Source organism: Pogona vitticeps, chromosome 5, assembly GCF_051106095.1.
Source record: "Pogona vitticeps strain Pit_001003342236 chromosome 5, PviZW2.1, whole genome shotgun sequence".
In the NCBI taxonomy this organism is placed as follows: Eukaryota; Metazoa; Chordata; class Lepidosauria; order Squamata; family Agamidae; genus Pogona; species Pogona vitticeps.
Genome location: NC_135787.1, coordinates 187737797 through 187763767, shown reverse-complemented (window position 1 = coordinate 187763767; position 25971 = coordinate 187737797). Strand labels below are relative to the sequence as shown.

General features: G+C 43.8%; 1 protein-coding gene across 42 annotated transcripts in view; it reads left to right on the top strand.

Annotated features, from left to right (window-relative positions):
- Window positions 1–25971, top strand: part of CELF2 (CUGBP Elav-like family member 2) — a 607596-nt gene that overhangs the window by 437271 nt on the left and 144354 nt on the right. For all 42 annotated transcript variants that reach the window (XM_078376463.1, XM_078376461.1, XM_078376459.1 and 39 more), the window contains one exon: window positions 14087–14169. In XM_078376463.1, the coding sequence (XP_078232589.1) occupies window positions 14087–14169 (83 nt within the window). The remainder of the gene's footprint in view (window positions 1–14086; window positions 14170–25971) is intronic.

The window sequence follows — 25971 nt, the reverse complement described above, 5'->3', positions numbered from 1 at the left end:
GGTCAAAGAGGGGGGATGGAGGGCTAGAAAAGAGACCTCAATTTACCAGACAGAGGGCATTTATAGCAAGGGCTTGTATTCGCAAGGGGAAGGGGATGACAGAGTGTAGCTCCTTTGAAGGCACTCCCCAGTGCCACTAAGGGCTGACAGGGAACAGCGAGTTCTGGCCAATTAGCAGAAATGCAGACATAACCTGAATACAGAGCAAAATGGAGTGCCATGAATCTAGTTTTTATGAGGTCATTTCAAGCCCCCTAGTTTGGATCCCCTACTCTTTGCTGTTATGGGAAGGACGTACCATATTTAACAGGATGTCGAGTGGAAGGGATGTAGATGGGAAAGTAATAATAACAATATTCTTGGAACAGTAGAGTTGGAAGGGACCCTACGGAAGATGAGATCCCGCCTTCTCAAGCAGGCACAGTGGGGAATTGAACTCTCAGACTCTGGCTCCGTAGGCAGATACCTAAGATACTGAGCTATCCAGCAGTTCCGGAGCATTAAGGCTTAGAAAAGTTATTTTTGGCTACAACCAACATGGCATGCTCTTCAGGTAATGCATGGCCCCAATACAGTAACTTTCCCAGGATCTGAAGAAGGTTTGTCCCAGATGGGATGGTCGCAATGGGCCTCTTATGGATGATGATGAGCTGCCATAGCCTGTCACCAGAACTCTGGCATATGGTGCCAGGACCTCTGAGTCAAAATTAGACAAGGGCAACATCAGTAGAGGAGCCTCCACAGACTGTTACATGTATGATCCTTAATCCCCAAAGGTTTTGGCGAATAAACATGTTTTTACATGGTGTCAAAATGAGGTTCGTGTTCGTCGTCGTTTACTCGTTTAATCGTGTCCGACTCTTCGTGACCCCATGGACCAGAGCACTCCAGGCCCTCCTATCTTCCACTGCTTCCCGGAGTTGTGTCAAATTCATCTTGGTTGCTTCGATGACACTGTCCAGCCATCTCATCCTCTGTTGTCCCCTTCTCTTGCCATCACACCTTCCTAACATCAAGGTTTTTTCCAAGGACTCTTTTCTTCTCATGAGATGGCCAAAGTACTGGAGCCTCAGCTTTAGGATCTGTCCTTCCAGTGAGCACTCAGGGTTGATTTCCTTTAGAATTGATAGGTTTGTTCTCCTTGCAGTCCAGGGGACTCTCAAAAGCCTCCTCCAGCACCACAATTCAAAGGCATCAATTCTTCGGCTGTCAGCCTTCTTTATGGTCCAGCTCTCACTTCCATACATCGCTACAGGAAAAACCATAGCTTTGACTATTCGGAGTTTTGTCGGCAAGGTGATGTCTCTGCTTTTTAAGATGCTGTCGAGGTTTGTCATCGCTTTCCTCCCAAAAAGCGAGCGTCTTTTAATTTCGTGGCTGCTGTCTCCATCTGCAGTGATCATGGAGCCCAGGAAAATAAAATCTGTCACTGCCTCCATATCTTCCCCTTCTATTTCCCAGGAGGTGATGTCTGTCCATCCATTCCTCCATCCATTCCTCCCCCCCTGCAGTTTCTATACCGCCCGTGGGACTGCCCAAGTCACTCTGGGTGGTTCACAACATAATAAAACAACCTGTTCCATAACTAAGGTATTACTGCCAAAAAGGCCCTACTCTGTGTCTCTACATAATAGATCATTCTCTTGGTGGGACATGGAGAAGCTTTTGCCTCTTCAGCAAATTCTTAGTGATTCGTCATGTTTGTACAAGGAAGTATCTCTCAAATATCCCGGTCCAAAGCTATTTAGGGCTTTATGGGCCGTTGACAACACTTTGAGCTCAGACTGAAAGCATATTGGCAGCCAGTGCAGTTCTTTCAGAACTGGTGTTGTGTGAGCATTGAAAGGTGTTCTGGCTAGCAGTATAGCAGTTTCATGTGTCGCTCACTACAGCATCTGTCTTGTCTTCAAGGGCAGCCCTAGATAAAGTACATTACAGTAATCTAACAAGTAAGTTACCAATGCATGAACCGCTGTAGCCAGATTGCCCCTGACCAGGAATGGTTGTAGCCAGCAGGCCACTCGAAGAACGTGAAGAGTGTGGTCATCTGGAAAATGTGAGGCTGAGTGTTTATATCATGGTTTTAAAATTGGGGACGTGGTGGCGCTGCGGGCTAAACCACAGAAGCCTTTGTGTGCTGCAGGGTCAGAAGACCAGCCATCGTAAGATTGAATCCACATGATGGAGTGAGCCCCCGTTGCTCACCAACCTAGCAGTTCGAAAGCATGTAAAAAATGCAAGTAGATTAATAGGTGCCACCTCAGTGGGAAGGTAAACAGTGTTCCGTGCATAGCCGCGCTGGCCACGTGACCACGGAAACTGTCTTCAGACAAACGCTTGCTCTACGGCTTGGAAACGGGGATGAGCCCCACCCCCTAGAGTCCAACACGACTGACTAAAATGTCAAGGGGAACCTTTACCCTTACCTTTAAGAAAATTACTGTTTCTTGCTATTACAATATTTTCCCTCCAGACACACAGTTTCTACAAAAGCAATTAGACTTAGAAAGGAAAACCAAGCAGATCTCCTATTCATTCATTCATTCATTCATTCATTCATTTAGTGTAGTGGTCCCCAACTTTGGGCCTCCAGATGTTCTTGGACTTCAACTCCCAGAAATCCTGGCCAGCAGAGGTGGTGGTGAAGGCTTCTGGGATTGGTAGTCCAAGAACATTTGGAGGCCCAAGGTTGGGGACCACTGATTATACTGCCCATCTGGCCGAGTGCTGTTCAGGGTGGTTCACAACAGAATATAACAACAGACAACAATTCTGATAAAGCAACCTTAAATTATATCAACCCCACATTTCAAGTAATAAAAACGAGGTATATTAAACATTCTAACTTCAATACGATACAGTAAAACATTAAAACATTAAATAAAACATTCAGATGATGCTAATTGGTTATCTTGGCAGTTGTTAGATTCCCTGTGTTCTGTAAACGGAGTGGCCTGAAAGGCCTGCCTAAATAGCCAGGTTTTATAGTGGTATTTTTTTTTCAAAAGGTTGCCAGCAAAAGGTCCAGGTGAATATCGGGCGGAAGTTGGTTCCAGAGATGGGGTGCAGTCACTAAGAAGGCCCTGTTCTTCATCTTCTCCCTTCTGGCTTCCTTCAAGGTCAACACCCTCAGCCGCGCCCAGCTTGGGGTGTACGTGTAGGGTGGGCAGATCCCCACTGGAAGAAGGCATTCTGCCAGATGTTGAGATCCCAAACCCTTTTGGGACCTTCAACCTGGCAGAATCTTGACCTGCCTCAACAAAAATATTGTCAGGGGATGATGGCAATTTATAGCTCATTGGCTGAAATCCTGTTGCTTTGTGTATTCAATCACACTAGTGTACTAGTGTGGTCCTGCTGACCAATTTATAAAACCTAAACTGCAAGCTAATAGGGACTTAAACAAGTTTGTGCTAGAACAAACAGACAAACCCACCCACCCCCTTAATAGGGCTGTGCTTTTAATGACATGCTAACCATATCATTGAGTTTTGTCTTCTGGTCCAAGAGAAACCGGCAACTGGAATGGGACACCAACACATTATTAATAACTAAACTGGTCCTATGCCTTTTCTGCAGAACCTATAAGAAATAGCTTTGATTCAAATTCTAACTGTGGCATTGTAGCTTCTTTCCTTATTCATCGGCAATGGACGCTGGGGAGACGTGGCCTCCCCGAGCCCAATTAGCAACATCATGCCATCCAACTTTGTACCAATTATTTTTACATTGGATAAGGCAGACCGAGAAAGGAAGGTGTGGTGTTGGAAAGATAAGGAGGAAGAAGAGACGGTGGGAATCCTGCCTTGAGTCTTCGTCTGGTGGGAAACAGGGGAAATTCTCCTCAACATAAGCCATTGCAAAACATCTGTCCTTTTTCGGTTCGGCTTAAAGAAACCTTGTGTGTTTTCACTTGAGTGTCCTTTGCACATCTTAGCAAAAATGTGCAGCATCAGAAAACACTGTGACTGTTGGTTTATTGCACGAATGAGAGTTGTAGCACTGGATGGGTTTTTTGTAGCTTTGTAATCAGTGAACCTCTCCTTGCGGCAGATACTGCGTTTTTCCGTGCATAAGACGCCACCATGTATAAGACGCTCACCACTTTTCTAATCCAAAATTAAGAAAAATAAGTGGGGGCTTAGCAAGTGTAGGGGGAAAGGGATCAAAGTGCTGCAGGATCGCTTTGATCCCTGCTTTCCCCTCCACTTGTATTTGTTCTCTCCTCAGCTTACTTCCATGTATCAGATGACCCTCAATTTTTAGTCTAAAGATTTTAGACAAAAGTACAATCTTATACATGGAAAAATATGGTATTTTCCTGTAGCTACTTGAAGGGGGAAAACCTGAGTTTTACACAGATTATATTTTGCAGCAAGAGCGCTCAGTCTTGCACTGCAGCTGGGATGCTGAAGTTTCACAGTGCAGGCTTGTTGTGCTGAGAGGCCCAGATCTGTGTAAAATCTTGGGAACAGTGAGGTTTCCTCATATATATCCTTACTGATGGGGCATTACTTGTTATTGCAGAACAAGTTTAGCGAGTGTGCTCATCATCCAGCGGGCAATAAATACCCCATAACATCCTCATGAAAATTTCTCACCAGTATTTTACAATGCCAAGCCATGGAGCATACTCTTACACACTACTCACAATCCCTAAAGATTGGGGTAAAGCTGCTTATTGAGGCTGGGTTTTCTTTAGAGGAGGGAGTACTTGAGACAGAGTTTGTAATATCTGCTTTATTTCCAAATATATCGATAGAGCATAAGTGGAGGCAAAGCACAGGAGCTTTTGCAAAGTGGCAGATCTCCTACTTTGAATTGAATCAGATGCCAGGAGTGGAATCCATCGTGCGGTCCCTTCAGCAAACTTTCATAGCATCTCCTCCAAACCCTTCCCTTAGGCTGAAGTGTAATTCTCACTTTCCGTTAAGCTCTGAGGGCGACATCCTTCCAAACACTCAAGTGTTCATTAGTTCTTAGGACATCATCTCCTAATAAATAGGTTCTCTATCTATTTCCCATTTTGGGCTGTTAGCAAGCGTGATCCCAAATTAAAACAAGGTGCTAGTGGCAAGTTTACTGACATGATAGAAAAATCAGGTCTCTTATTGCAGGTTCAGAGAACCTTACCTTTGCCAGTCATGAAAGATGAGAGCTTTTTTTCACAGCAAGGACAAGGAGAGAAAGGGCTTGTAGCTTGTCTAGTGTGGTTCTGTATCACATTTGAGCAAAAAAGCACTCTTTTGTTGTTGCTGCATCTGTCCACAGTTAAGGACCTTCTACTTGTCTCCAGTAACTGCAATCCAAGCTTCCCTTAGTAAGCCATTGCCCTAGAATGCTTCCCCCCCCCCCGCAACACATTCTTAAATTAAATGTCCCAAATTCCACTCTCTGTGGCTCATTTGCTATTTTAATTGTTCTTTTAGAAATTGACAGTGGAGGTCATGGGGGAGGGCGGCTGCTCCTCAGTACATGCTCTGGTTTGAATCTGGCATTTGCTTTGTAGCCACCAAGACGACTTTGTTTTCTGGAAGGTTGACTCCCTCGTTCACCTTGCAGCTGTTCTCAGTGGTCCATGCTCCACCAACATCTTGATAGGTCAACAGATGTGCGGCATGAGTTTGCTACGATGCACACCATTCCTCCACCACCCTCAGAGTCGTAACAGTCCAGGAGATGCGGGAAGGTGCTCAGTACCCCGTTTCAGCTTGAAAGTTGCTTGGATTCAGCCGCGTTGACAAGCAGCCAAGACCGCCTGGCCCCCACTTGAGATTCCAGGCCTGTGCAAAGCCGGCACCTGTTCTGCTTACAAATGTGGATTGGAAAGGGAGTTCCATTCACAGAAAGAGAGCGCAAGAGAGAGAGAGAGAGAGAGAGAGCGCACATGCAGAACTTCGCTCATTTACCCTTCGAGGGCTTTCCATCCCTTGATCTGTCAGCCCCTTAGAATTCAAAGGCAGCCTTTAAAAGAATTTTCAATTCACAACATGATGACTCTGTTGACATGCTGAATGTGAATGCAACTTGAATTGAATTTGTCAACTAAGATCCTGCCGGTTTTTTCCCCACTGAAAGAATAGCGAGAGCTCCATCATCAGATAATCATTACACCCTACTCCTTTTTTCTCCCTTTCTCCCTTCAAGGAGTTTATTTTATTAGGCTAGGAGCTAAAAGCTGGTTCTGTACACTTTTCTTTTGGAAAAAATAATATATATCAGAAGCCTTTGAAGATTCGCAGCGATAAGATCTTGTTACCCCGATCCAATGTTGTCAAGGTTTCAATGCCAGAAGCAGGTTTATTCACAACTTCGGAGTGCCCCAAGCCCCCCCCCTCTTTTTTTGGTCGAGAAGGGGGAGAGAAGACTGACGCTGACAGATGTTGAAAGATTAGACAGCAAATATTGCAGCTGGTGGTATTTTTAACTTCCCCACAAGCCTGCTGGACTGAAATCTTTCTCTTCCAAAGCAAAAACAAAAGCAAAGACAAAACCCTTAGGTTTTGTTCGCAAACGTATGTCGTTCGCTCTGTTCTTATCAGGACTCGCCCGGCTACGATCGACCATCCACAGATTTGTCGGCAAGTGCATCTACGGAAACATTTGTTGGGGGCGGGAAGCAACATCCATAAGTTATAAAACAAAACAAAAGCGAAAAAAGGATTGCTCATAGTTTTTTATTAGTGGATAACCAGATCATTCTGAAGACATACAATTCATACAATTCGGAAACACTGAATAAGAACCAAGTTTCCAAACTAAATGTCATACTCTTCTGGTCTATTCTTGAGACTTCCGTGGGGGGAAAAAACTTGGTGCTTGATATTGTTTATATCTCTTGAAACCACATTCTTAAAGGATATTCTCTTCCTGCTATAAAATCAAGATTTACTATAGCAGCTGCTTGAACCTATTCAGTCTTATTGGCCAACAGCTGGCGTCCTTTTCTATAAAAGGTTGCAGCTGCGGTCTGTTTGTGTAAATCACAAGATTCCTTTGCACTTGTGATAACCTTATACTTCATGCGTGGCAGCTGAATGTCTGAATGGCATCCATTGGAAAATGCTTTCGGCTGACGTGATCTGAAAGCGTTCTGTTCTGTGGTGGCCTCTTTTATGCATGCCAATCATGCAGTTGAAGCTATCAAGTAATGGAAGTGTGTGTGTGTGTGAACCAGCCAGAGAGATGGCAAAGCAGCCATTGTGCTAATGCATCCTCACAGGGGTGTCCCTTGTGTGAACTAATGAGGTGAAATTTTTCATGAGACTAATGCAAGACAGCTGAAATGTCAACAGAACAAGTGGAGGCCGTGGTATACTTCTGGTTGAATTTATATATGTATTGCACAAACAAGGACATTGTTAGGGATATGGAAATCCAGCATGATCTCGCTGGAATGAAATCGTAAGAATGGATAACATGAGGATAATTCAATATTTTGAGTTTCATGGGAGTTGCACCTATTTAGACACTCTTCCAGGGAACTGACAACTCCCATGGTAGCAGGCTTCATTATTGTCTGTCCAATGCTGAATAGTTTTTCATCTCTCTTTTTAAGATTTTTCAAAAAGTAGTTATACTGTGTATATATATTTATGCCAATAAAGGTTGTTGTTGTTGTTGTTATTCTGTGTTTTCTGATAGCTTACATTTGTTGTATTTGGTCTTTGCCAGCTGTGAATATGTCAGATATGTCATTAATTGTGGGTCTTCCTTATGCATTCATCCTCTTCAAGAGGGGAAAATCACCCTTGATGTTTTCCTTTGTGTGTGCGCATGCACACCTGCAAGTAAGTTGTAGTTCTATATTGGTGGACACCTAATGAATTCTGTCTTCATTGTCATCATAGGTAAAAGAAGATAGGGTTTGTGTAATTTTATTAATTGCTTAGCAGATAGATTTCAACTGGAATAACGTGTGGTACTTGGGTGTGTTTATACACATCCTGACTGTTCCTGACTATGTATTGAATATAGGCCAAAATCTTGTTGGTGTTCATCTAGGTTTTGCATAACTTGCCACAGCTAATTGTGGCTAGCTGATAACATGCTGAGGTACATCTCTGTCACATGCCTAGTCACACACATGTTTGCATCAAAAAAATAAATAATATAACCATAGGTGAAAAAGAGTAGGATTCCTGTAACTTAAATAGAAAAGGACATTTCAGCAGGTGGAGTTCTTATTGCAATCTACACCTGCTCAAAATATCTGTGAAGATTCTCAGTCATCCTGATGAAGTTATCTGGAAGTTGAGTCATGGCAACTGGACTTCTATCTTATTAGGTTGAAACAATTCTCTGCTCGTTGTTGTGGGTTTTTCGGGCTCTTTGGCTGTGTTCTGGAGGTTGTTCTTCCTGAAGTTTCGCCAGTCTCTGTGGCCGGCATCTTCAGAGGCTTCAGACGCTGTCCTCTGAAGATGCAGGCCACAGAGACTGGCGAAATGTTAGGAAGAACAACCTTCAGAACACGGCCAAAGAGCCCAAAAAACCCCACAACAACCATTACATCCCGGCCGTGAAAGCCTTCGCGAATACATTTCACTGGTCGTCTGAGCGTTCAGCCTAGAGGCAGGCATTGCATCATGGCCTTTCCCAATTTGAAGAGACCCTTGTCCAGCACACCGAAGCAGAGAGGCAGTCCCGAAACCAGCAAAATCAGGGAGCTGGACAGGGGACAGATTGAATTTGTCTTCAGTGTGGAAGAGATTGTCACTCTCGAATGGGCCTTCTCAGCCACACTAGACGCTGTTCCAAGACCTCTGTTTAGAGCACTGGTTCTTAACCTTGGGTTACTCAGGGGTTTGGGACTGCAACTCCAAGAAGCCTTCACGACCAGCTGTCCTGACTGGGGTTTCTCGGAGTTGCAGTTCAAAAGCATCCGAGTAACAAAGGTTAAGAACCACTGATTTAGAGGATGTTCAGAGGATGTTACCATAGTCTTTCAAGACTGAAGGATGCCTACACCAAGTAGCTTCTTCAGTCTGAGGAGAGTTGGTAGGAGACACCTGATATATTCTCCACATTGGTTTCACTTCCCCCTGGTCTGAATAGGCTCACCTGAATAGGTGAGTGAAAACTCCACCCATAGTCATAGGTTGTTAACAGTCATTAATAGTCGTCTTTCTGGTGGGTGTGAACCTGATCTATCTGGGAACAGATGACGTACATGTACATATGGAAACTCCCTCACTCAACAGAGGTGGAGACCTTAGATACAATCTGTCTCCTATTTATCATTCCGTCCTTTCAGCCGTCCCCAGAAAGATTAGGACCACACCCACCAGAAAGACCCTTGTTAACGACTGTTAATGATCCATGGCAAAGGTTGGAGAAGGACTGCAGAGGTGGGATGTTCACTCACCCCCTGTCCATTGTCCATCTAATGTTCTGTGCATTTAAACATTGCAGATTAATGCAGAGGTGGCAATGGGATGGGGGCCTATGAGCAGGACATATGAGAATGACTCAGGTCAGAAGGCCTTCTGTTGTTGTTGTTTAGTCATTTAGTCATGTCCTCCAGGCCCTCCTGTCTTCCACTGCCTCCCAGAGTTGGGGCAAATTCCTGTTGGTAGCTTTGATGACACTGTCCAACCATCTCATCCTCTGTCGTCCCCTTCTCCTCCTGCCTTCACACTTTCCTAATATCAGGATCTTTTCCAGGGAGTCTTCTCTTCTCATAAGTGGAAGGGGAATGGAGGTTACTGTTTTTTTATTCTCCTAGGCACAAGTGGTTTGCTTGCTGGTTTTGAACCTCCTGTCTATACTAGACTGGTAACTAGTATCTTCAAGAAATCATCTTAGGATTCTACCATCCATGCCTGACAGAGCCATGAGCTCAGAGTTTGCCCCAGCCAACGGCTCTGTTAGCACTCAGATGTCTCAATCAAGTGTCTCCCAGCACCAGAATGAACAAGTTCCAAAGTGTCCCCAGACTCAGACACCCACCTCTTCCATTGTGGCTGCCATGCATTCGGCCAACCTGGTTTGCTATGATATGAAAAGGATGTTGGATTAAACAGGAACTTGGTTTGAGGTAACGTAACTCTTACTTCATTTTTCATCTCTTTTCAAAGCCTCTATCCTCATCCATTTCTTCTTATCTTGTCTGAAGCAAACAAACTGTAGCCAGACCAAAACCATGGTTGGTTGAAATAAGCCGGTCTCAAGTTGGCTAAGTCTTTACTTCTTTCCTCCATAGAACGTAGGTGTTTATAAATCTCTTCAAGATGTCCTCCTTATGACAAGGAGGGAAGGGACGGACATGGATCAACCGTAGACACAACTCTGAACCACTGCCAGTGAAAAACAGAAGCATGAATATGATTCACTCAATTCAAATCGCTTAAAAGCTCACCCTCAAGGTCTTATTGTACCCGTGAGGTCAACATATAGGCGAATGCAGAAAGCGGTTGTATTCCAAACATGTAGATGCAATATTCACCCATCTCAAGAAGAGTGCCTGTTCGTAGAAGTCTCCTTTTCTTCTGAAGTCATGAAGTAGATATTAAAAAGAGCAATGGAAGGGTGGTTTTTTTTGTTTTGTTTCTTTTGTTGGTGGTGTTTTTTTTTCTTTAAAGGGAACAATGACATCAACCTTCCTTCAAGAGACGCACCCTTTAGTTGTTATATAATCCTTTACTGATACCGATAATGATTCTCGCAATGCTGAAATAATTGCCAAACTGTCTCTCTTTTCAACTGTGAACCTTTCATGGTGAATCTGTTTGTGTTCGTTAGTGAAAGGCCTTCCTCCTGACAGCTACTCCGCGACGCGGCCCGTAACCACCCGGAATTGCTGACCCATGGATCATTGCACAGGGCGCGTTCTCCGTGTATTATAGCAGGGGAAATATGGCTGAAGCTGTTTGCATTGGAAAAACAGGCTTGGCAGCTATTGTTAGCACAAAGCTTTCATGGATAATTGCAGGAGGAAAATGCCATTGATACCAGCATAGACAGTTATATATAAGGGATAGCTGGTGCCCTAGGACATAATGATAAACAGTAGCTGTGAAATGAAGAAAGAATTTCTTTGCCAAAAGGCTTCCCAATTTGACGGTTCTTCCAAATGCTGAAATCAGGTTAGGAAGTATTTTTAGTGGAGAATATGCAAGCCGACATAAGGGGGCAGGCGGTGTTTAACTCTTCCTGTGCCCTTCAAGAATTAGCTACGCTGGCTGAAAATGATGAGGCTTGTGATTTAATAAGGGTTCCATGCTGAGGAAGACCACCCTAGATTTTTTTTAATAAATTGTTTTTCCATGAAGCATGTATGCTGTGGAAGTTTTCAGAGGAACGTATCCCTGCTGATTCTGGCCCTGATCCAGACAGGGAGCATCGGCTCATGATATGCATAGGACTCAGAAATGGGAGATGATGATGCAGGCTCCAAAGCTGAATAAGGCATGTAAATACTAGGGCTGCACTGAGTCTTCGGACACTGAATTTAGGGTCTATCCGGGTGTTTCCATTCACTTTTAGCCCAGTACTTTGATGATGTGTGATAGGACCACCACCCCCTTCTGAAATCCTGTCTGATTTGTGTGATAGGCACAAGATGGGCCCTGGCAGGCTTCTAAGACATCCCAAGACCTCTTGGAATCTAGTCCAGTGGTTCTTAACCTTTTTGAAAGAAACGCCCCCTTGAGCCATTGAGGAAGTTATCATCGCCCCCCTCCCCGCGGTGATGATATCTTATTTATTTATTTATTTATTTATTTATTTATTTATTTATTTATTTATTTATTTATTTATTTATTTATTTATTTATTTATTTAAGACACTTAAATCCAATGACCCCTGAAAACAAAATTAAATTCCAAGAAAATGAAATGCCCCCCAAAAAGTAACATTTAATTATTTAGTTGCAAGTGAATTTTAAGACGCAAAAAGAAATATAAAAAGGGCATAAAAGCAAACTGCAATGCAGGAACTAAAAATTTCAAGACGAAAACTCTGAAACTAAATTAAGATTGGAGGAAAATATATATTCATGCACACTGTAAAAAGGCTGCAGCCATCTTCACAGGTTTGGCTTGCTCCAGCGCCCCCCTACCGCCCCGCTTCTGCTTCAGCGCCCCCACGCCACCCCTTTTCGTTCTACTGCCCCCCTGAAAAATGAAATCGCCCCCTGGGGGGCATTATCGCCCACGTTAAGAACCACTGATCTAGTCGAAAGTCATGAATTTAGGTGAAGATGTGACCCCGAGCACAATCTGTTTCAATCATCCTCCACTGTAAGGGAAGAATATGGTACAGAAACGTCTGTGGCCATCTTTCCTGTGCAGTTTGCCATCACTGAACCTGGCAAATTGTAAACAATTGCGCCGTTAATCACATCATGATGGCGAGAGAAGTAGGATACCAAGGGGCTTAAGAGCAGCTGTTCCCTTTCTTTAAGCCTGTTCAGAATTGCTTATGGGACTAATGTTTTCCTTGTAGGAAATCAATCTTTTACACTTCTATTTAAATTTTACAGCACAAAGGGGTGCACCTTTAATGGTCATCAGAGTATACCAAGGTGGATGGCGACATAGACTACATTGATCACGTTGACAGTCTTTTTGTTTAATTTCTTCTACTGAAGCACAGTAAATAGCCTTTTGATAGATGTTCGTTTGTTCTGGAAGCAATTAAAGTGCTGTTTTTGACCTATAAACCCCTAAATGGCTTGGGTCCATGCTATCTCAAGGAGCATATCTCCCCTTATGAGCCTACTCAGCTTTTAAGATCATCAGGGGATGCTTTTATTCTAATCCCACCACCCTCACAGGTGTGTTTGGTGGGCAGGGCCTTCTCTGTGGCTGCTCCCAGACTCTGGAACTCCCTCCCACAAGAGGCCAGCCTGACCCCATCTCTGCTGTCCTTCTGCAAGCGGACAGAGACCTTTCTCCTCAGGCACACTTTGTTTTAGTGACTGGATATCTTTGTGGCTTTTTTTTAAATGGGACCGTTGTTTTTGTTACTCTTTAATATATTTTAGTACTCCTTTTATCTGAGTTTCTAATATATTTGTTTAATTCTGTAATAATGTATTGTTTCTAGCTTTCAAACGCTTCATTTTTAAAAGATGGTAAGTCACCTTGGATCCTTTTTAGAAGAAAGGCAGGGTAAAAAAAATATTTAAGATAAATAATAAATAAAGCTTTAGAACACAGATAGGAGAGAATCCAACCTGGAATCTTGGAGAACGACTGCTCGTATTCAGAGGTGACAATACTGAACTCCTTAGTGTAACTCAGTGGTTCCCAGCCTTGGGTCATCAGAAGGTCTTAGACAAAACCTCCCAGATGCCTTCACCACTGGCAGCGCTGGCCAGGATTTCTGGGAGTTGTAGTCCAAGAATATCTGGGGACCCAAGGTTGGTTACCGCTGGTCTAAGGCACTGTCCCTTGTCCATGTTTCCGCATTTCTGGATGAGAAATAGTAACTTTGCATTTTCAGCCATCAACACGGAGTCGGCAGAGTGTGGCCTTCCAGAGGTTGTTGGACTTCCCAACTCCCATCATGCTTCATCCTCTGTCCTGGCTAAGAATGAATGGGAATTGGAGTCCGTCAACACCTGGTGGGTTGTGCTTGCCTACATGAGGAGCATGTGGAGAGTTTCATGGAAAAAGTAGCTTGGAAGTTGGCAGTTCCGGAGTTATAAGGCAGTATTCTTCCTAAGCAGCTCACTTCGGTAGGTTTCGGCTCTGTTAAACCTGTGCTAGCGACGCATGAAAGCTCCCTGTGAAAAAGGATACCCCATTGTTTACACTGTGGCGCCAATTGAACTTCTGGTTAACTTAATTTCTGAGCAGTTACAGTTTGCTGAAACTGTAGGTGTGCTACATGGATACAATGTGCGAGGGTGATTTTAATCTTTCCTTTTCCCCACCACCACCTATTTTAACCCATAAAGCATTTCCTTTTATCCCTGCCACTCACGGGGGGCTCATTATAATTCACATTCGCAGCCTCCTTATAATAATGTTGCTCAATCATCTTCTCCCCACCCTTCCCTCCCTTCTGCCTTTTCTTTTCTTTTGTCGGAGACCAAATCGTTCCGGGTAATTTCTGAAAGCTTTTCAATTTCTCTCTGTAGGTTGTTGTTTCGTAACATTTTATACAAGAAAAGCTGCGCTCGAGGCACAGAATGCACTGCACAATATTAAAACTTTACCTGGGGTGAGTACATTTACTTTCTTTCACTGTAATCAGTTCAGGACTGGGGGGGGGAGGTGGGGGGCGGAGAGGGAAAGGGGAGGAGAGGGAGAAGGAGAAGAAGCATCTATGGCTTCCTTTGCTGAAGCTCTTAAGGCCCTATAGGCTTTTAGTTCTTTCAAAGAGGCTAATGATCTGATGGCTCAGTGGATATGAACCCTGCGGAACGGACAAGCCCTACTATGATCCTGTTAGGATGGTCAAAGACGGCTCTTCGCCTGGTGTGGTTGCAATGACTCAGCTCTGAAAGGGCACAGGACCGGTACATTTTGAAACAATAATCATAAATTTTGAAAAATTAAAATAGCATCAGTGAACAGTGTGTGACATGAACTATAGAAGCATGGGTTTGCAAATGGGAGATGCCTGGGCAGGTCGTCCTTATTGTGCTCGGTGATGGAAGGGACCACGGCTAAATGGGCCAAGTATCTCTAAATATTGCATATGACCTCAAGCTCAGTCCTTATTGGTCGGTAATTCTCAGTCCAGATTGGTGGTTCCAAACCTTTGGTCCCCAGATGTTCTTGGACTGCAACTTTCAGAAAGCCTGGCCAGCAGAGATAGTGGCAATGGCTTCTGGGAGGTCTAGTCCCATAAACACCTGGAACCCAAAGCTGGGAGCTCTGTGCATGCTGGACCAGTGATGTGATTCAGTGGCAGCTGGTGTTCCTTCTCTCTGTGTGGTGGATGGTACAGTACAGGTGGGTAGAGCTGGACTATTGAGAATTGATACACACAAAGCAAGACTGACAGCATTCACAGAAACATGCAGGAGGAGAGGAACATAGGCTGGGCTCCGACTTGACCCTGGAGACGGACATGAACCTTGGTCTGGAGGTTTGTGCCTGTTCGTCCAGGCAGCAGCAGAGGTCCCGCGCATTCCCTTCCTCCACCTCCCCGGCCAATGACCCACTCACCAGTCACAGTGCTGTCCTCTCCTCCTCCTCCTCCTCTCCATCTGTTCAACCAGGAGCACAGGTTTGCCTGTCCTGCCTCCTTGCCCGAGTGGGTGATCAGCCAAGGAGGTGGAGCAAGGAAACCTGTGCTGGAGGAGGAGGAGGAGAGGAGCGTGTGCTGGCTGGTGAGTGGGGGATCCAGCCGGGGAGGTGGAAGAAAAGAATCATGGCACCACCGTCGTGAACCTCCAGACCATGATTTGTGCCCATCTCTCCTGGACATCTCTAGTAGGGAGGCAGGTGGGAATGAGGTGTCCTTGAGGAGGGGCAACCAGCTAATTGGGTCTCATGGCCCAGCCTCCACTGAGTATATGGGACAGTCTCCTGTTTCCCATCGGTCAAGGATGAGAGGGTCTCACCTTCCGAAAGCTTTGGAGAGAGGCTGATCTGGTTGCAAAGCATGTGTCTTACCATGAATAATTGTCAAGTAGTCCTCCGGGATGCAAGACTCCTGACAATTGTATCTTGTTGTGCCTGGCTTTCCTCCCGTTGCGTTGTTTCAAATGTTGTAATGGACTGCAGGGCTTAACATCCTGGTTTGTGGTGGGCATGGTCTCAACGTGGATGGAATGAAGGTTTGCTACGAAACATTTTTGATGCGAAAGTAAATTTAGGGAGCTCAAGGTGTCTCCTGTCATTACCCCACAACTGAAATGCTTAATTAATGGCAATGACGTGGTGGCGCTGTGGGCTAAACCGCAGAAGCCTGTGCTGCAGGGTCAGAAGACCAAGCAGTCGTAAGATCGAATCCACGTGACGGAGTGAGCTCCCGTCGCTTGTCCCAGCTACCGCCAACCTAGCGGTTCGAAAGCATGCAAAATGCGAGTAGATAAATAGGTACCATCTCGGTGGGAAGGTAAACAGCGTTCCGTGTCTAAATCACACTGGCCATGTGACCACGGAAAGATTGTCTTCGGACAAACGCTGGCTCTATGGCTTGAAGAGCGGGGTGAGCGCCGCCCCCTAGAGTCGAACACGACTGGACAAAAATTACCTTTACTTTGTTACCGTGTTAGTTCCTCCTTGAACTATGCTCTGAAGACTTTTTGCTTTCTGACTAGAATGCTGTTGAGTTTATACTCCAGCATACCTGTCTACAAGATTGTCTTAAAATTGGATGTAAGGGAGTGGTTTGAGGTAAAATGAATGAAGAATTAGAGTGTGATTACATGGCTCATAGCTGGGGGATTTGGAACTGGTAAAACCACTCCTTAAATATCTCACCCTGAGAGTCCTATTAGGGTCACTATAAGTCAGTTCTAGAATTCATGGGTAGGTGGGGCTCATTAGCCTTGGATGGCAGCCCATATAGTAGAAGGAAAACTCCAATTTCAAACCTCCACTGCCTTGTGGCTATATCCATTGATGGAAAAGGCTTCAGGAGTTAACCTAGAGGCAAAATCCAGAGCCGGAGTCCCAGAGGCAGTTTGTGTCGTTCTGTCCACTCCTGCCACATCACTGGAACCAGTTGTATTGGCTCTTGCCTTTCCATCGGACCATTTCAGCGATGTGGAGAGGGGCTAATAACAGTCTATCCTCCATATTATTTTACCCAGGCTTCGTGCTCTGGAAGGTACACTCCAGCTTTGCATACAGTGTCGAAACAACACGGGAATTAGCAGTTGCCGGTTATAAGTCTTTGCTTGATTGGCATATGGCATGACACCAGGGGCCACTTCCAACAGTGGGAGAGGTCATTGCACCTCACTAGGTAGCTCCTGCCTGCCTTAAGCTGGGCAGTCCCCAGCCAGTAAGGTGCTGTCTCGCCACCGTCTGTTAAGAGACCCTTGTCCAGCAGGCCGAGGCAAAGAGGCAGTCCCGAAACCAGCCAAATCAGGGAGCTGGACGGGGGACGGATTGTATTTGTCTTCAGTGTGGAAGGGATGGTCACTCTCGAATTGGCCTTCTCAGCCACACTAGACGCTGTTCCGAGTCCTCTATTCAGAGCATGATACCATAGTCTCTCGAGACGAAAAGGTTCCTACAAGAAGTCAGTTCTGACATGAAGGCACACAACAACAACAACAACAACAACAACAACAACAACAACAACAACAACAACAACAACAACAACAGGGTGGGGTAAAGACAGAACAAAAATAAACAAACAAACAAACAGACGTCTGCTATATAGCACCAGTCAATGTTTTGATAATTTTGATTGACTGTGCCTGGCATTTTTAATTAATAATCCTAGAACTGCAGTGCTGCAAGGGACCCCATGGATCATGGAGTCCAGCCCCGTTCTAGAAGGCACAGTTGGGGGATTGAACTCCCAACCTTTGGCTCCTTAGCTGTGTACACTTTTCTTTTAGCTTTTGCTTTTCAGGGAGGACGGGAGGGGAACTACAGCTCCCAACAGTGAGCATGCCCAGTGGCCACAGTGATTGCAGGATTTTGGAAGTTGTATTCTCCCCCCCCCCCCCAAAAAAAAAAATTATTTTTTCCCCAAACTCTGATCTCAAGGGACTTGATGTCCTCTTTCCTTTAAAACTAGTGCAGCACATGCTGCCCCAGAGCAAATAAATGGGGTCGGTGAGAAACGGGCCATAGCATGCATGTTTTGCATACAGAAGATTGCAATTTCAGTCCCTGGGGATCCTCAGTAAAAGGGTCAGGAGGAAGAAAGAAGGGAAGACCTCTGCCCAAAATGGCATAGAGTGGCTGCCAGAGCAGATGGTATTGGGCCAAATGACGATTCTGACCTGATGCCTGGCAGCAGCTGATGTTTCAACGTGTAGCGGTGGCTCTGGCAGTGTTATCCTCAGTACAGGAATAGTGAGCCTTTTGTCACTAAACACTACAGATACGGCACTAAAATGCAACTCGTACACCCCAATTCCATAGCATGTTGATTGTTCCCTTCCTCTTCCCCCACTCCACATCTGTAATATGTAGAATTAATCCCTGGTGTCCACTGATATCTTTTTTATTCTTGCTTATTTTGGGTTAGTCGTTCAGGGCTTGTTTCTGCTGTAAGACAAGGGAGTCCGCAAGACTAGACAAAGTCTTCTACAGCGTGAGGACAGACTGGAGGTGCTTGTGTTTCTCTCCCCGTTTCTCTGCAAAGCTAGATCAATCTTCTTCACCTCGTCAGTTTCCACAAGGGATGCAGATGGGCTGTGACTAGTTTTGACATCCAGCCCCAGCAGAAATCTGGAATGAGCTTAATTCTCTCCCCCCCCCTTGCTCTCTCTTGTTTTAGCTTGGGTTTCTTTGCATGCAAGATGCCTTCATAAGAACACGCGTGTCTTCTTAGAAAAAGCTGGCATTGGCCTGGCTTCCCACCCTCCTCCTCATGTCCTGTGAAGGTTCTAGAACTGAGTTAACATCAAACGCCCACCCCAAAGCTCTTGTTAAATGAAGAAGGGTGCCAACAAACTAGAGCAAGTTCAGCAGTTGGCAAGGATGATGATCAGGGGACAGGAAACCAAGCCTTGTCAAGAAAGACTGACAGAATAGGACATGTTTAGCCTTAAGAAAGGAAGACTGAGGGGGGATAGGATAGCATTTCTCAAATACTTGAAAGGTAGTCATGTAGAGGAAGGGGAGGATCAGAGTGCAAGACTTGTTATAATGGGCTCAAGCTACAGGAAACCATATTTAAGCTGAATATCAAGAGAAAACGTCTTAACTGTTAGAGCAGCACGACAATGGAACCAATTACCTCAGGAGGTGGTGAGCACTCCAACGCTGGAGGCATTCAAGAGAAAACTGGACAACGATTTGTCAGGATTAGTTTGATTTGGATTCCTGCATTGAGAAAATTGGACAACCATCTGTCAGATCTGCTCTGATTTGGATTCCTGCATTGAGCGAGGGGTTGGACTGGATGACCTTATAGACCCCTTCCAGCTCAATTGTTCTATAACTCTGTGATTCTGTGAATTTGTTTCACAGTTGCTCTCTCTATTCATGGCTACACTTTTATGGGAGGCTCAAGCAAATAATTTCCCTCCTTCCACACATGCACGCAGGCACACATAGAAACCCACGCGCTCAACTCTTCTTAAAAGAGATGGACACACACTGACACCCTGTCAGCTCCTTTGAATTTCAGCCCTTTTGGTGGGCACGAAGCAAAAAAGGAGCTAGGCATGAATGATTAATGCTGCCTCTTGGAAGGAAATATTGCTCGGAAGCCTTGCTGTTTGATTACAAGCCTTGGAATTAGTCAACATTTCCATAATTCTAAACCAATATACACCTGTTTTCCCACTGTGATGTGAAGGCACAACTTAATTTAACAGAACCCCCTGCTGTGCTAAGTCTCTCATTAAACACTGAGCTGGTTCTGTAATTTAAAGTTGCAGCACCACTATTTTAAGAAAATGGTTCTGTTTGTGTGTATGTGCGTGTGTATGTCTTGTGAAATTAATAAGGAGCTAATGATGCATCTGGCTGCACTTCCAACGGAAACGTCTAGAAAGACGGAAAACTGCAAAAGTGTAATTGGCCCATAATGCAAGCATAGAAAAGCAAATGCAATGTCTGTTGGTTGGTTAATGAACTGGGGCCTACACATGCAAAACAGACTTTATATAAGGATTTAAAAAAACAAGCCTTGTAGAATAAGAATCAGTGGTTTGTTCTCTCATTGACCCACAGGTGGCAGGTCAGGATCCAGAATAGCATGTAGTCCCCCCACAGGTGACTAGGACATTTGACTGCAGTGGTCCTCTGTGAAGAAAGTGATGGGTGTCCTCCAACTCTGGAGGACACCCATCACTCTGGAGGACATGCCTCTCTGTCCTATCCGTGGAACAAATTGATGCCATTGGAATGCTGCCCATCTGCACAGTGGCTGCTTGAGAAACTGCAAGTCACATGTAATGAAAAACATAGGGAGTTAATTGTCTTATAATGAGTCAGACCAACTCTGAGTCTGTTAGCGCAAGAACACGGAAAATTCAGCAGAGTTAGTAGAGTAAAGTCCAGTCCAGGCAGTTGAAAAGAATCATGCACATGCAGGCAGCTTCACCAACACCAGTGTGTATTTACAGGCTATATACTGCAGTGCAGTCCGGCAGCATAACTGCATAACACTCATCAGAACAGGAGGAAGTACATCTAGTGTACAGAGTACACATATATACTTATGCACATGTATCTGTGTCCAATCATATTAGACATTGCATCATACACGGGTCAGCCCTCATGAGTCATCATGACTCAGCATTTCTACACACTTGTTCATTATGGCTGCTCATTAGCACACCTTATTCTGGTCAGGCCTGTAAATTTACCTTGATACCCCTCCTAATTTACACCTGAGCAGAGCATATAACCTATTCTTCGGTTATTTCCTTATGTTTTTGTATACTCAAGGGTTTTGTCAAACATCTGGCCCAGTGTTGTCAACTCTGACCAGCCGCAATGGCGCTCCAAGGGTTCAGATTAGAAAATTTCCCAGCCCTGTTGAGATATCCTAGTCATTCCATGGCAGTCTCTCATTCAAGTAAGAATCAGTTGTGAGTCTCCTTAGCTTCCAAGACCAGAGGAAACAGGGTTTGTTCAGGATTATGTACATAAAAGGAATGGGAAAACCTTTCTGTACATATGCAGACTAGCCTGAGTTTTCCTTAATGCTGCTATATTGGTTAGTAGTTAGATTCAATCATTTCTCTTCATAATGCAGAGCTCCAAAGCGAGCCAAGAACAATACAACAGGACAAAATTAGATTATTAGAAAAATACTGATTGAGAAATATGCTTTCTATGAATAAATCGTATGAACACCAAGGAAAAGAAATGTTGAAATCATCAAAAATTCACTCGTTTGGATTAAGCAGCAGCTGGTTTGGGCCTAGAAAGGTTTATTTACCAGCCTGGAACCTCTATGTTATATTTGAAGTTAATTTCTTTAGATATCGTTAAAAAGCAAGATTTTATTTAAACATTGTACTTAAGTCATTTGTTCTGTTTTCTGAATTGAAGTTGCAGCAAATTTGGTTTTTGTTTCAATTAAAGTTTTGTAGTACAGTGGTGCCTCGCTTAGCGATGTTAATTCGTTCCAAAAAATCGCTGGTAAGCGATTTCATCGTTAAGCGAAATGCGGTTTCCCATTGAAATGCATTGAAAACCAGATAATCCGTTCCAATAGAAACGAATTGCCATCCTTAAGCGAAAATCGCCATAGGAAATATCGCTAAGCGAAATGCGGGTCCCCAATTGAAATGCATTCAAACCTATTCAATGCATCTCAATGGGGGGAAAATACAACAACAAATTAAAAAAGAGTCAGAACAAAGTCAAATTCGGTTAACAAAGGGTTTATTAAGTGCACTTTATGATTTCAAACATTTTAAACAGTAAACTGTAACTTTATAAATAACAGAAAAACATTTAAAAAACAGCAAACATGAGACTGTTTAAACCATCGTTAAGCAAAACAGGGGACCCAAAATTTAATCGCTATGCGAAGCATGGTCCCAACCATCACTAAGCCAAAATCACCCATAGGGACCATCACTAAATGAAGCACAAAACGCTCCAAAAAGTCATCGCTAAGCGATTTCGTCGCTAAACGGAGCGCCCGTTAAGCAAAGCACCACTGTATTTTATTCTGTGATTGTGTTTTGATGATGGTGATGACATCTGGTCCTGAGAAATAGCTGTATGAAGGGCAGTTATAGATATATATATCTTAAAATTCAGAAGAATATCTGATCTTACTACTGTTCCTTGGCTCAGTTTGACTGTTCTGCTCAGGTAACTGTGATGCATAACTTCATTGTTTTTAGAAGTCTTTGCTAAGGGAAAAAGATGAGGAACCTGGTAGATCCAGTGGGTTCTGCTCCCAGGGGCTCCCAGGGCCCCCCTCTTGTGCTGACCATTCCCTCCACCCTACCAGCTACCACTGGCTTCCACCAAGCAGCTGGTGGTTTGCTTTTGTTTTACAGGAAAGACTATAAAGGACCTATACATACAGAGGGTGGGAATTCGCCTCAAAGGCAACAATTGTCCACCTGGTTGTGATGTAATTCGGGTGCTTTGCTTTGCTTCCCATCACTAATGCCTAACTGGACTTTACCCCTGGCACCGTTGCTAGATCTGGACCCTTAACTTGATAGCTCCATAAAGCTCAGTTCTTGGCATCTCGTCTGTGCCTGGATGTTAAGGAATATGCCGTTGGCCCAGATGATACTTGCATCATCTGAAAAAAACAAAGCATGTGCTTAAAAATAAATAAACCCAGAACTGTTTGTTTCTCAAATGCAAATCTTGACAGATTTATTCAATTAATTAAGACACCTAGATTTAATCCAGTAACATTTCTGCAATGAGATGGTGATCGTTGTTGTTAAAGCTATCTCCTTAGCTTAGTAAATCCATCCCTCCATAGCTCAGCATCGGCTTGTTAAGCGACTCAACATTTTCATACTATTCTCTGGGCCCAAAAAAAAATGTCTATAATGCTCGAAAGTTCCATTAAGATAATTTGGTCCAGTGTAATAAAATATCTTAACTATTGCTCTAAAAGAGCACCTAATTTTTATTTTATGTCAGATCGATTCGCTCTTGAGAGCTCTACTGGGATTCCTTGGGGTATTTAATGCTAAGTAAATGTAACATGATAATGGCTATTAGTATTTTACTTTTATGGGCTTATACAGCCAAAAGCGGAGTTTAATCCTCGGTTAAACTCTGTGTTGCTTTAGCTGTGGGTTCCCTCTGGCAGGCGTCTTCTTCCATTTATTGCTCCGGTTTTGGGTTCTCAATGCACACTTGATTGAGGCCTTCTGACTCCAGAGTTATTCTCATTAGGAACTACCTTGTGTGAATCCATTTAATTAAGGGTGTAATAACTGAGAAATATAGTGTTCAGAAAGCTCTTAAAATTTTAACAGCAAAAAGGAGCGGGCAGAATCCTAATGTCTTGTAAAATATTAATAGCCTCGTTCTGCCAGATGTCATCTGTAAGCACACTTTTATTTCTCTCTCTCTCTCTCTCTCTGTCTCTACCTATCTCAGCCCGCCCTCCCCACGCTCTCCAGTTTTGTTAATGAAAGAATTACTGTAGGTTTTATTAAATACATTTTACAATAGCTTACAAAAACGATGGCTTCCAGGGGAACGTTTGTTCAGAATATTCTGTTTTAACTGTAACAGGGAAATGGGATTCTCTGGCAGGTATTCATCATCATCCATGCAAAGCTGTCTAAGCCTCGGTGCCCGAGGTTCAGGCTATGGAACACTGTGATTATGGGTCTTCCATATTGTCTAAGAGGCTAAGCTCATGGCTGAACGAAGATCGTAGACCCTATTTCTAAAGGGGTAGGACAAATTGGCATTGTGGTACAATGGTGCCTCGCAAGACAAGTGCCTCGTAGGACAAAAAGCTCACAAGACAAATGGTTTTGGCAATGGGGTTGATGCCTTGCAAGACGAATGTTCCTATGGCCGTGCTTCGCAAGACGAATGTTTTCCGTTTTTTGTTCCTGCCTCATGTTTGCTGATTTTTAAATGTTTTTCTAGGATGTTTAAAAAGTTAAAGTTTTCTGATTGAAATTTTTTAAATCATCTGCACAATATGTATGGCTTTAAAGAGCACTTAATAAACCCTTTGTAAGCCAAATTTGACTTTGTTCTGACTTTTTTTTTGCCCATAGGAATGCATTAATTAGATTTCAACGCATTCCTATGGGAATCGCAAGATGAATTTTTCGCAAGACAACATTAATCGCGGAACGAATTAAATTCATCTTGTGAGGCACCACTGTGTTTTAATGTAATATAACCAGCTCAAGATTCATCAAAGGCATCTCAGGATCCCTAGGAGGTTTGGTACGCCATTTGATGCAATACTCATGTCCAAATGGCTTAAGGACATAAAGTAATCCCAGGCAAAGACTTTTCTCTTCAGGCAAGCTTTCCCTCAGTGATTGGCTGCCTGAGAGGGTTTTTTCTGTACCCCCCCCCCTCAATTGGATTGTTGTGCCTCACTGCTTTGAATGTGTTTTGGTGTTGCTGATATACATATATCCATGCCCATCTCTAATATTATACGGTACCACAAGTTGCCTAGGTAAATCGGAGAATATGTTCAGAGACGGACACAGCATATGCGTGTGGGTAGATTTATACCAATTCAAATAAAAGAAAGTGATTTTTTTTTTCAGACGTCAAGGAAGAAGGCAGTGAATGGATAGAGGAAGGCTTCATTAGCGAAAGAAGAAGTAAGAGGAAGAAATAAGTGGAAACCTATCTAGATCCTTTTAAGGAGGCAGCCAAGTTTCAGCTGCAAATGTCTGTCAGTAGTCCTCAACACAAGGAGAAACATACCACACTGTTGGGACACAGATGCAGTCTAGGCAGAACGTCAGGTTTTCATGACAACTGCTAAGAATTCCGTCTCAATCTCCAGGCCCTCTGGCAAGTGATCAGCCATTTCCTACCGATGCTACGTTCCCTGAATGGTCTGTGTGTAACATTGTGGTAGGCTCGTAGTGAATTTGGACTCTCACTGCTTCTCCTAATTCCCCGTTCTTGAACAAAAATGAGAAGTAGAATAGCAGAATGCATGTAAATATTTATTTATTCATTCACTCACTCATTAAATGTTTATATTGTCCACTGAGTGGCATGCCATTACTCTGGACGGTTTACAGACGTGAAACATAAAACGTGGATAAATCAGCCAGAGGTAGGGAATGCAATTTCTCACTGTATCTCCTTGACAGGGGCTGGACTCAATGATCTGCAGTTCTAAGATTATTGTTGTAACCCTGCACCCATCAAAAGATAATTTGGAATAAACTCCCCTCAAAGGATCCTTGTGGTGATGATGAATCATGATATAACTTAAATTTACATGATGGTGGCATGTATTATTCCAATTGTAGAAGCAGGAGTTTCTGGAAGAAGAAAAAGCAATGTTTTTATTAGCTTCCATAATGCTGGGAAGGAAGGGGTGTGGTAACACATTTATGGAAGAGGGACAAAAGGCTTCCCAGTGTATGTGATGACAGATTGGTGTCATCAGCTCTCAGAGTTGAGGTTCTTTTAAACGCCAGAGAGCATCCCCTCGCTGACCTAATGGTTTACTGCAACCATATTCAGCATTGTAGTTTCAATGAAACCCAATCATCCTTCCTTCCTGTCTCTAGCTTATTCCCTATATTCTTTGGCTAGCCACTTCTCATGGCTTCTCTGCTTTGGGCCATTACATCCTCTGCAGTCACAGTATTATCATGGTATCATTGCCCTTACTTCAAGCCACATTCTCCTATATCAGTTTTTAAGGTCTTTCCGTAATGAGGCGTTGTTGGATATGGTTCCCAGAATACCATGTTCAGTACGAGGAAGGATACATATATTCTTGAAGCAGGGGGAATTTGGGAATGCGACTGAAATATGTAGGCTTCCATCAGCGGACTCGTGAAGAGATATTAAAAGAATCCATCACTGTTGTCGCTTGTCCGAATCTTGATGCTGGAAATGGCTGGCCATACTTTGGAGAAAGAAAACAGACGGATTCTAAGGCCTTGGTGAAGGGGACATGTAATAGCAATCGCCATGAATCCTAAGCTATTGCAGGTGTCCATTTTGGGAGGACAATAATGAGTTTCCATTTTACGCTATGAAGTGCTTGGATGTGTTTTTTCAGTATAAAAACATAGACGGGCAGTTGGCACCGAATAACCCGTTGGCCCTGTTTATCATACCCTTTCTTCCTGAAGGCAGCATGAACCGAGCTGCTACATTTTAACCTCACAACTGTCCCGCGAGGTAGGTAGTTGTGAGTGGATCAAAATCGTCCATTGAAACCACATAACCCAAAATGAACAGTGTGAAGGTGACCAGTGTA